This window comes from Syngnathus typhle, linkage group LG6 (genome assembly GCF_033458585.1).
Source record: "Syngnathus typhle isolate RoL2023-S1 ecotype Sweden linkage group LG6, RoL_Styp_1.0, whole genome shotgun sequence".
In the NCBI taxonomy this organism is placed as follows: domain Eukaryota; kingdom Metazoa; phylum Chordata; class Actinopteri; order Syngnathiformes; family Syngnathidae; genus Syngnathus; species Syngnathus typhle.
The window spans coordinates 13,204,759-13,216,161 of NC_083743.1; the positions used below are offsets into that span (position 1 = coordinate 13,204,759).

At 40.6% G+C, this 11,403-nt stretch overlaps 1 protein-coding gene across 2 annotated transcripts; it reads right to left on the reverse strand.

Moving 5' to 3' along the window:
- Positions 1-41: 41 nt before the first annotated feature.
- On the reverse strand, positions 42-11,332 carry unc119a (unc-119 homolog a (C. elegans)). 2 transcript variants are annotated; one of them, XM_061281303.1, is made up of 5 exons: positions 10,838-11,332; positions 2,498-2,611; positions 1,953-2,043; positions 1,316-1,488; positions 42-1,024 (listed from the first exon to the last, which is right to left on the reverse strand). In XM_061281303.1, exons 1-5 carry the CDS (start codon positions 10,959-10,961, stop codon positions 912-914), a joined length of 615 nt encoding a protein of 204 aa, XP_061137287.1. In that variant the 5' UTR covers positions 10,962-11,332; the 3' UTR covers positions 42-911. The 2 variants fall into 2 exon arrangements, with proteins under 2 accessions (XP_061137287.1, XP_061137289.1); XM_061281305.1 differs by lacking the exon at positions 10,838-11,332 and adding an exon at positions 2,758-2,874.
- Between the last annotated feature and the right edge of the window lie 71 nt (positions 11,333-11,403).

The following is an 11,403-nucleotide window of genomic DNA, read 5'->3' on the forward strand; positions in this document are numbered from 1 at the left end:
ATTGTGTCAAGCATGATTGGGTGTAAATCAAAGGCAATCACTATCATTTTCGGAAAAAGTCCCATATTTATTGCATTGATGTAATTTCACTCTTCAAAATTGGACATAAAATTCTTACAACGCTTAACATCATAATTAAAATGTATATGTAGTGTTCTGTACTACAATGTATGTACTGGATATCAAAATTTCTATGTATATTGTCGGACACTTCAAAATGACTACTCTTTTGAAAAATACTCTAGACAATGCTATGAACCTGAAAGCAAACAGAAATGATACACAAATACACAAATATCACTCCTGTCTGTCATTCTGAGCTGAGTCGTGTTGGGACCGAGTCATGTGACGTGTGCAATCAGAACTAGATTCCATCAGTAGTATAAACTATATAAACATCAGGACCCATAATGACAAAGTATTATGATCTCTAGCTATTAGTACTGGCTATCAAAACACACACAATGGAAATGAACTAATGTCCATCTACTGAACTGATATGTATTGTAGGGTAGTGATGGGGAAAATGAAGCTTCAAATTTCCTTCATGATTCAGTTATTGATTTTTTTTTAGACTCCTTTAGATGACACTAATCGTTCAAAGAAAGGATTTAAGAAATGACAGGTCAGTGAGCTTTCAACCCTGTGCTGAATAGAAAGTGTCATTCAGAGGAGTCAAAAATGATAACAACTGCTTCATGCAGACAATTTAAAGCTTCATTTCCCAATCACTACTGTATGCACAACACATGTGCCGGCCGCAGACACACTGCTGTAAATGCTCACTGGTGTACATTCCTACACAAGGAGCCAACAGCAATGAGACGTCCGTGTGGGTTCTTCTATTTAGGGCCCTGAAGTTGAAACGGCTGAGTGGACAATGTCTAAAGAAGGGGGAAGAAATGGTGGATCTATGGACCCCCGCTGTAGGAATAGTCTGCCTTGTTGTGCATCACCAGTTTGTTGTCCACAAAGTAGAAGCTGTCAGACTGTGTCTCATACGGATGGATGATCATCTCACGCACTACGAGAGAGAAGACAAAATATTTGGGATTTAAGTTTGGGTTTTTTGGGAAGTTGTGAATATAATCCATGCGAATATGGATAGTAGTTTGAGAATTTATTTGACTACAGCAGGTCTATGTACTACAGCACAAATGAATTTCTGTGACCATTTAGAACAATATTTATATTCATCCATCTATTCTACGGCAGTGATGCATATTGACGGGAAGAACAATCAAATGTTCTTCCACTAGATGGCAGAAGGTACAATAAACTTGTGTATCAAGCTGTTGTGTGAGACTGCGCTTACTGATATCCTCTGACAGTGCCGGGAACTCGTAGATGTGCTCGCATGTGTTCTTGCTGCTGGGCATGCAAAAGCCAAACTCAAAGTCAAAGCTCTTGAGCAGCTGGTCTCGGAAGTAGTGTCTCTCGATCATACGGAAGTTGTTGATGGGTGTGTCACCCACTGTGAACTCCACGCTGCACACACAAGAGGCCCACCCAGTCAAACTAACCAGTGGAAAACATACACATTACATGCTTGCTTGTTCAATCAAAAAGTGCAGCTACTATTGCATCATCCATCCATCCATCCATCCATCCATCCATCCATCCATCCATCCATCCATCCATCCATCCATCCATCCATCCATCCATCCATCCATCCATCCATCCATCCATCCATCCATCCATCCATCCATCCAGGGCATAGTTGTTTCGCATTATTTCATTCCAGCACTTCTCAGAAGCATTGACAGAATGTTCTGTATGTTCTTGCTTGTCAGCCCACACATCCTGTTCGACTGTTATGGTAGAGCAGCCGGCCTTACAATTTCATCGTTTAGTTTTTGACGCTCTGTCTCTCTCTCTCTTTTGCTGTCTCACATCAAGTCTCTTTGTTTTAATTCCCTCTTGCCTTTCACTCAAATAGAAGGCAGACTTACGTGGCGCCGACCTGCCGCAACTGTAAAAAGGCAGGGGTGAACTGGTAGCGAACAAAGCGCCCGGCGTTGGGGTCACATTGCTTTCGACCTCCTGCATGGATAAATGATATGATTGTGAGTTTGGAAGTAATAAAGCTAAAGCAATCCATTTAAACACAGTGATTACGAAACTACTTTTCCTTCAATAGATGCAGCACCATGTGCCCTCCATCTCGAGTAGCCCATGGGCCTCTTCTAAAAATAGCTCGTCAATGAAGGGAATTTGTGATTTCCTTGAATTACTATGTAAAAATGCAAACATTTGCGCAGAGATGTACAAAGTGTTTCTTATTGAGAAATACCAGAAACATTATTAACGTGATCAGTGTCTTCACATAGACGAGGTAATTGGAGTGAGAGTTTTATTTCGTGCGTATCAAACTGGTCGCCCTTCACATTATTCAGTATGCAGAAAGTAGCTCTCGGTTTCAAAAACATTGGTGACCTCTGCACTATAGTGAGCATGAGAGTTTAGTGGGCCATTTTTGTCGAGCTTATGAGCTGACCTGGTGCTGGAGGTTTAGTGATCTCAAACAGGACTGTTCCTGTTTCCATATCACGGATCTTAAATCTGGTGAAGTCAATCATGTGGACGTTTTCCTCTGGTGAACAAAGATAGTCTGAAACAGAGAAGAAAAGAGATGCACTCACATAAACTGCTGTACACTATTGATGTCATTTGAATACAAAGTTTGAGCAGGTGGACAGAAATGTGTGCAGATGTGCTGCTGTTGTTGTGTGGCACAACCTCTGACAATGTACCCACCAATTTTTCTCCGCTTATCGAGCATAGAGTTACATGATCTGGAGTCTCCTTCAGCTGGATTTTTTTTTTTAAAGGAAAACTACCATTCCCACTAACAATTACACCTTTGGGCTCATCTTCAGTAAACCTGAAAAGCATGTTTTTGGAATGTGGGAGGGAAGCACACAAGCACGAGGAAAACATAGAAAGGTTGAAGCTAAGCATAGCTGTTCGCTTACAATCTTTAACATCTCATCGTTATTTTGTGGACATTTTCAATGGTCCCCTTTTTACCCCATTAAACCGTGCGTGTGTGTCCGTGTGTGTGCGTGTGTGTGTGTGAAACGCTCCTTTGTCAACATGGGAGGAGGATTAGACATAAGAGGCTTATTGTGTTTTACCATCACATGGTCGAACCAGTGGCAGTGGACACACCTTGGCAAGTTTATTTTGCCCGTTCAACGTTGCCCAATACATTTAGACCACACCTTCAATTATACAATTACGTTCATCGCAGAAAGAAAAAAACAAACGTATGACAATCGCCTGAGGAAGCCGGAGTGTGTCTGAACCTTTACACAAATCCAAATAGTATCATCTAGGTATTTGTGGGGGTTAGAGAGCAGATGGCCCAGGTAGGCTTTAGCCACCTGCTTGAAGATATTTATAGACCATTTAATAAAATAAAGCACACTATAGTTGACACTTAGGCTTAGAGTGCCCTAAATATGAACAAGACTATATTGCGATGGCTGCTTATTCTAATTTATTGGACTTGCTTGCCTGTACATTAAAAAAAAAGTCAGCGCAAATGTATAATGACTAGTGGTAAACATTTAATGTTGATCATGATCATTAAGATCTTGCTTCACTTTATATTACCTGAGGCACTTTTTTCTCTTCGCTGAGGTTTATTAGCCTGACGTGCTTTTTTGACATTTTGAGTGAGAGTGACGAATATGCCTTAGATCTAAAATGTATAAATCACACTCCAGTATTAAACTTTCACTCTTACTGCATTTTAATCATCTTTGCTTCAACCACTGAACACTGGACACTGAAGCTTATTGCGGCCGACTTTGAGTGAGAAGCAGGACACAACCTGGTCAATTGCAGGTCACGTAAAGAAAAGCAAACATTCACACTCATTTAAGTGGAACTTAAAAATAAATAGAAAGACTGCAAGCTAACAACAGATATATGAAGGAAAATCAAGGCAGTGGAATTTTCAATATGCTTATTTTATTTTATTCCTTCTTTCTGCCATAAATTTCTTTTCTGTCAGAAATCCCTCACAGATAAAAACTACCTCACTAGTACTTAATGATATAAGTGCATCTAAAAAGTCTACACACCCTTGTTCAAATCATTTGTTTGTATTAAGGACAAAACATGACGGCAAGATTTATCATTTTAACGTTTTCCACAATTAATGTAATTTAGAACTTGTATAACTCAATTTAAAAAAAAACATAGGTGCATATACATATACTAGGTTGAAATCTGTCAGATTATGAGGGCATCTTCAGATCACCTGGACCATAAGTGAAAGATGTAGTTTCTCTAAAGTTTATAAACTAAAAATAATATGTTCAACTATATATACTATATAGAACATTTTATTTAATTAAATAGAATTAAAACCAAAATGCCTAAAACAACAAAAAAAATAATTGAAATGACCTTTTCCATTGCCAAAACGGACTAAAATTTACTGCAATTTTAGCAAAAATGCCCTAAATCCAATTAAAAAGCGCTTGACTGGTTAATTCTGAAAACAGCCACACGGCGGTAATGGGGCGCACACTGTAATGCAACCGCAACATCCTGTATATTTTGACTCTCCCTCTCTTAAAAATGTCACTTGCTTGGCATACGGTTTATAGGTCGCAAACATGGTGGAAATAACAATGCGTAGATTTTTCAAAATATTTTTGCTGTCTTCCAAAAACTCAACAAAAAGATTGTACTCTTTTTGCCCCGTATGCACTTATGTAAAATTAAACTGTTATTGTGTAAGTATTGTGTGATTTGGCCATCCAACCATAAAAAGAAAGAATATCCTCTGTAACCTCCCAATGAACCCAACAGTGTGCCACGGCGCCTACGGGTGCTGTTGAAGTGAGACATGACACAGCCTGCCATACAAGGGTACACTGTACCATGTGAACGTAGAGTTGTGATGATAATGTCACTGCGGCCTGCCCCTGGCTATGGATTATTGTACGTGTGTGTGTGTGTGTGAGTGTGTGAGTGCGTGTGAGTGGTATGAGCGCACACACCTGCCTACTTCGGGGTTTGTGGGAGAGTCCAACGGACAAGAACATGTGTTGTGGGAAGTCAATCCTTGTCCGAAAGTCTGTAATTCCACGCTAATCTCTGGGATTAAAGAGCTATACGTGGCATCTCACTTTGCTCTTTGGCAGTGTTGCATTCAAGTCCTGTTTGTATTAACAAGTGAGTCAAAATCCAAATTATGACGCTGATGAAAGGCAACCAGAAAAATAATAAATAGCCGGCTTGCTTCAGGGGAAATTCATGTGTGTTTTTCCAGAAAAGGCTTCGCGCTTGCCATCATACCTCATAAAATTCTAATTCTGTATCTTCCACTAACAACCCAGAGTAAACCGAGCACTTCCGTCGCATACAAAGCTTGTCATTCAATTAGGATGTGTCACCGCAGCTAATTTTTTGGACACTAATTACTACTTCCCTATCTGGCCAGGTTTTTTTTCACCATGTTATAGAAACTCGGGGAATTACAGAATATGCACCATGAACAAGTGAATTTAGCAGGCAAAAGATGAGGATCAATTCCAGAGAAAAAAAATATGACTAGGTGCACATATTTGTCAGCAGGGGACTATGAATATATGGGGGTTCAAAAAACACCCAATAATATGATGGACTACAGATTATTCCATTAGATATGTTGTTTTCTTCCCCCTTGACATTTATCCTCTTGATATTCTTATGAAACTTCTTTTCTCTTGTTCTCCTGAAATGTAATGACAGTCAAAGGAGAAGGCTTCAGGCATGCACCTTCATCAACTCCCCGTAGTGAAACAACATTTGCATAGCGCCTTCGCCTAGCGCGGAATTGCCTTTTATTTGCTGCGGCACATCAATTGAGCAGAGCAGTCAGGTGGACGAGGGCAAAGAAGAAGCTAAGTGAGCTGGCACTACTATCAAAAGGGTTGCTAGGTGACCATGGTGAAGGAAATCAAGTGGAGCTTTTTTTAGTGTGCGTACATCCTCGCGCGTGTGTGTGTGTGTGTGTGTGTGCATGTTGCAGTTATTTAACTTAATTTTATGGGAAGGAGATTAAATGAAGTGGTATTTTAACAAGTACAAGTGGAAGCATGTAGTGTATATTTCCCTTGGAAAATCTTCCAAGAATGCAAAGTGATAGGAACGATTATGTTTTGGTGCTACTTTGGCTTCAGGCAAGGTATGCACTCTGAGGACCTCAAGTGAAATTGGAGAAATCGGTTACGTAAGCAAGAACAAACAAGAAAAAAGATGAGACATAAATGTGGAAATACCCTTTGCACAATATCTTCATTTATTTATTTATGTATTTATTTACAACTCACGGGCTTCTCCCAGTCTCAAGGCAAAAAAAAAAAATGATGATAGGTTCCAAACTGATTTCATGGATAGAGTTAATGTGGAAATGACTTCATAGTACCTAAAATCTGTATGATCTGTGTCACGTGTTAACATGTTCCTCCGTAATCAAACCAAGTTTGACACTTATGCTTTACTTTCAACTGTATATGTTAATTTTCACACCCCGGAGCGCACATCTCATTTTTGTCATCATAGCACGTTTGTGTAAAGGGCAGACACATATCTTGCTCCAAATGTCTGCGGGGCACCACAGTAAAACTGTCATGGGTAAAGTTACTCTGCGTGAAGACTCACATCGTTTGTTGGTAACATGATTCACACCCCTTCAGCATGTGGATTAGGATTTTTTTGTTGCTGTTCTTTGGGGATTAAGGATCTGTTGGTTTGTCTTCATACTTGCACAACTACAAAACTTTTCTTTCTTTCTTTATTTATTTATTTGATTGTTTGGTTATTCACAAGACTATCCACTACTCATCCATTTCTAAAACGTTTATCCTGACCCGGGCCGTCACTCACAATCCACACATTGAGGCGGGCGATCATTCACACCCACATTTACATTCATGTTGTCATTGAATGGGAAGTGAAACATCGCTGCCTGCAACATTGTTCATCAGTGACTCTGTTGATCCTACGTTCTGACAAGATTTGTATTTTTATAATATTTTTATTATCTTATTCAAGTAAGAAAAAAAAAGGAAATCTGTTTTCTGGGTTTGATCATGTGATGTTTGGAAGATGAGGCCCTACGCTCTGTGATGCAGAATATTTTTTACTTGACTTCCTCTTTAATATTGCACATGAATGCTCAAGGCCCTAAAAAAAGTACTGGCCTTTTTCTCAAATTTGTAATTTTGATTCAACGTGGACATTAGGCATGACAAATTAGTTATCATTGTTATTATTATCATTATTATATTATTATGTTCACACATAAACAACTGTTTCATTTGAAAATGTATACAGTAGTTCGTACTGTATGGAATACATATTCTTATCAACACTACTTTTTATCTGTTTACAGTCTACAATGAAGACTATAGTAGCTCTAAACATGTTGGGTAATCACAATATAGTTGAGTCAGCATTTAAAAGCTTATGACGTGGATTAGCTCCACCCCCACCCTAGTAAAAAAAAAGTAGGAGACGCCAACATGTTGCAAGACACAACTAGCCTCGTTATACCATTCTGCGTGGATCATAGCGAAGCGAGGCTAACTGACATTTAGATGAATACATCTCTGCATCTTAAAACCATCCACTGACCTTGTGTGCTTGGACTTCCAGTCCATGTGAAGGCTTACAGTATTATTCTCGCCCTCACAGGCCCCTCACAAAATTGGCAAATTTGCAACGAAGCGATCCCTCTGAGTTTTTGGAGGGCAACATAAAATAGATTTTGTGTGTGTTTGTGTGTGTGTATGGGGGGACGCTTTAGAGAGAAATCTTTGCACTATGTGATGTTGAGTGTTAGTACACAGAACTTCTATTAAAACTAATTTTATGTAAGCACGGAGGTGTAACTAAAGAATCAACACATATGCATTTAACAATGTACATTTACATTTTATGTTCATGTCTTCTTATATTATTTTACTACCAAGCAATCAGAGCGAACCAAATTTGAAATTTAGTCCATACAACACGACAAGTCACTCCTCATACTTGAGACGACTTTCAAGCTTCAAGACATCACAGACACACAACTCACAACAGAGCGAATAATGAGCATGAACTATTTGCAAGCAGTGGATGCTGCAAAGCATGCTGGGAAGTTATCTGCCTCACTTTCGGTGTATTATACTGTACATAAATTCATGATAATGAACACATACATCAAATTTCTAAGGAACAATAAAAATTAGTAACAAACGGCGACCCCCAAAGTTTATAACCTTTCTGACAATGGGATTTACATAAAGTGACAGTCAATGTTCCAAATCAGGACAATGATACTCAAAGTGAAGGAATAAATGCCAATGCCACAGGGGGACATGAGACTAGAGAGTATATTGAGGGATGAGAAGATGCCTGCCGGGAAAGTCATGTTTTAGGGAGTAATCAATAGCCTTCAGAAATTTGTACTTTAAGTTTTAGTCTCCTCAGACTTTTCTGCTCTTTTGGTTTCTTATAAAACTAATGAAGCATGAAGAGAAGGTGAGATGGTGGAAATTAATTGGAAATGCAGTCAAACAGAACATGGTTGAAGAAAGGACAGATGGAGAGAAAAGAGAGTAAATGCTAGCAATTGCTGGGGTAGAAGATGAAAGCGCAGACTACGAACAAATGCTGATGTTCCATTTTTCCTTTCTCAGCAGTGCTTTTCAGTGGAAGTTCGCTTGGCTGCCTGTGTTGTGTCACACTAATCGTACTGAGACACCATGACTGGCTGCCTCTGAGCTGCCCCCATAACACGACCTTGCCTCTAGCTGTCCTCCTGACATCAGGCACCACTTTCCCATCCCTTCTAACAGAAAATGAAGAGCTGAATTGTGTTCTTAACTGTTTGCAACTTCTCAACAGGGAACAGCATCTTTAAATCCCCAAAGTTTTTGACGCATTACAAACAGAACATCTCAAATACACGACTAAATATTTTTTTTTACTTTAGGGAAAATAAACAGGATTTTAACTCAACACACTAAGGCATCTGCAAAGGTAAGACAGTGTATGCAGCGAAACATTCCAAAACAAAAGATGCTCAACATTGCAATACTGACCAAAAAAGAATGGGGGATTGATTTAAAAAAAAGAACAACATTGGATGCCATGGCATTAAGAGGCCTCATTGGAAGAATGAAAGCAAGCAAGGAATAAACGCCTTTCCCTGAAAAATATGGCACGTATTTATACATATGTTGTAGTTGCGGGATCTTTAATTACCTGTTGTGTGCCAGGTTGGTGCATAATATGCTGTTTCCGCCCTCCTAACATAATCCAGATTACGTGGTGAGGCAAGATTAGTGCACCATCATGGCTGATTTAAGTATTATCTCACTGATGCAGCCCTGATACAGTTTTTTCACTCACTCCGGTGTTACCGTGCGTCTATGGCTTGTTTATTTGATTAATTATTTGCAACTTTAAGTGTTTAACATCCATTCATAGGGATGAAAGAAGTCCAGTACTTAATCCAAGTCAATCAAAATCAATTACATTACATTACTTTTTTTATCCAGTGGACATTTGAGTTAACGTCCTTTACAGTGAGAAAACAGAGGCCTTGTGGTGGCTTCAGACATGGTGCAAATGTGACAATAATAGTTATTAGAATATAAAGCAAAATTATTTGTTGCAGTATTACTTTAACAAGTGCTGCTGAACACACCCATCCCCACCCCACGGGCAGGCCACAGGGGGCCGTGCCCACCCACCTAGATATTGGGTTGGAGCGGCGGCACGGTGGAACACTGGTCTGCCTCACAGTTAGGAGGATGCGGGTTCGACTCCATCTCCGGCCCGCCCTGTGTGTAGTTTGCATGTTCTCCCCATGTTCACGTGGGTTTTCTCCGGGCACTACGGTTTCCTCCCACATCCTAAAAACATGCTTGGTACGCCGATTGGGCACATCAAATTGTCCCTAGGTGTGAGTGCAACTGCGGATGGTTGTTCGTCTCTATGTGCCCTGCAATTGGCCAGCAACTGGCTCAGGGTGTTCCCGGCCTACCGCCCGATGACTGCCGGGATAGGCTCTAGCATGCCCAAAATTTGTGCCCTGCTATTTCATCCAAAGCCAGCTGGGCCAAGTTCACCTGCTACAGAAGGGAGGATAAACAATAGAGAAACTGGATGGATAAAAAAAATAAAACTGTATTATGATGATTTGATTAAAATGATAGGTGGTTCTCAGAGGTTGACCTTTAATTATGACCTCTATATTCACAATAATTGAGTAAACATTGTGTTGCATTCAACTTCACAAACCTTACTTTATTTTAACTTATTTATTTTTCACAAATGTAATCAATTGTGTCAACACGAAAACTTTACATATCAGTTTTTGCAAAAAATACAGTTGAGCTGTGCTGCCATGAGGTCACTTAAAGTCCAATTTATATTTCATCCACCTGACTGCTGATCTTTAACCGGTGAGTTACATCCCTCACTCTCATTAGGTTAATTTACATTCTATCCACATCGAAACAAAAGTCACAGTTTCCCACCCAACTGCTCGACGAAACATCGATTCCACATATGCAAAATATTTGTTACCCTATTGGGTGACTGACTGACTCTGTCTCTTTGAAAAAATGAATAGAGAGTTTTTGGTGTCGCTGTCCATGGTGCATGAGTGCGCTCGTTGATTGCAAACGTCGTGTTTGCCGGATATAGCTGCGCGATATAAAGTCACACACAGGGGCACAGGAGCAGATGGGCAACCCTAATCTGAAGCAGCAAGGATTTAACCGCACGCCCCTATCTTGCCAATTACACGTACAGTTTCCGAATAGACAAGGACACTTACTCTTGGTGATCTTTTGTAAACCAAGCACATCCTCAGGCGTGATGACGCTATTTCTGCGCAGTTCTTCCTCGGTGGTGACGGGGATGCCCATGTCTGACGAGTTGCAGCCTTGCTGCACTTTCATGTCCTGCGAGGAACACTTGAGCGTGGAGCAGGATGGCTTGAACTGACTGAAAGGAGCTCTCGTCGGCGTCGTCGACTTGGCGGTGGCCGCGGGAGGCGATTTGCTTGCGTCGAAGGCTGCCTAATACACCGCGCAGCAAAGAGCAGGCTCAGTGCCCGGGTCCAAAATAGCCCGTTCTCCGTGCCTCGCACCTCCCTTCTTCTCCTCTCGATCCGGTAAAAGATCAAAATCAGCCCTTAGCTCCCTCCCTTCCTCCCTCGCTTCCTCCCTCCCTCCTTCACTCGCTCAAGGCTCATCGGCTCTCACAACAGGCTAAAGCAAATCCTGCGGCTTTAAACGAGCGCTGCGCACGCCGTCATGACAGTCTGCAGTCGTCTGCTCAACGACACTGAGGACCTTTTTCGGCATGTTCTCCATCTCTCTCTCTCTCTCTCTCTCTCTC

What these genes read in the sequence shown, in the direction of transcription:
- unc119a (XM_061281303.1), bottom strand. Translation starts at nt 10,961, where the DNA reads ATGAAAGTGCAGCAAGGCTGCAACTCGTCAGACATGGGCATCCCCGTC. An exon ending in TTGCGGCAGGTCGGCGCCAC is followed by an intron (nt 1,489 to 1,952) that starts GTAAGTCTGCCT and finishes TTGTGTGTGCAG; the next exon opens with CGTGGAGTTCACAGTGGGTG. An exon ending in GGCACTGTCAGAGGATATCA is followed by an intron (nt 1,025 to 1,315) that starts GTAAGCGCAGTC and finishes TCTCTCTCGTAG; the next exon opens with TGCGTGAGATGATCATCCAT.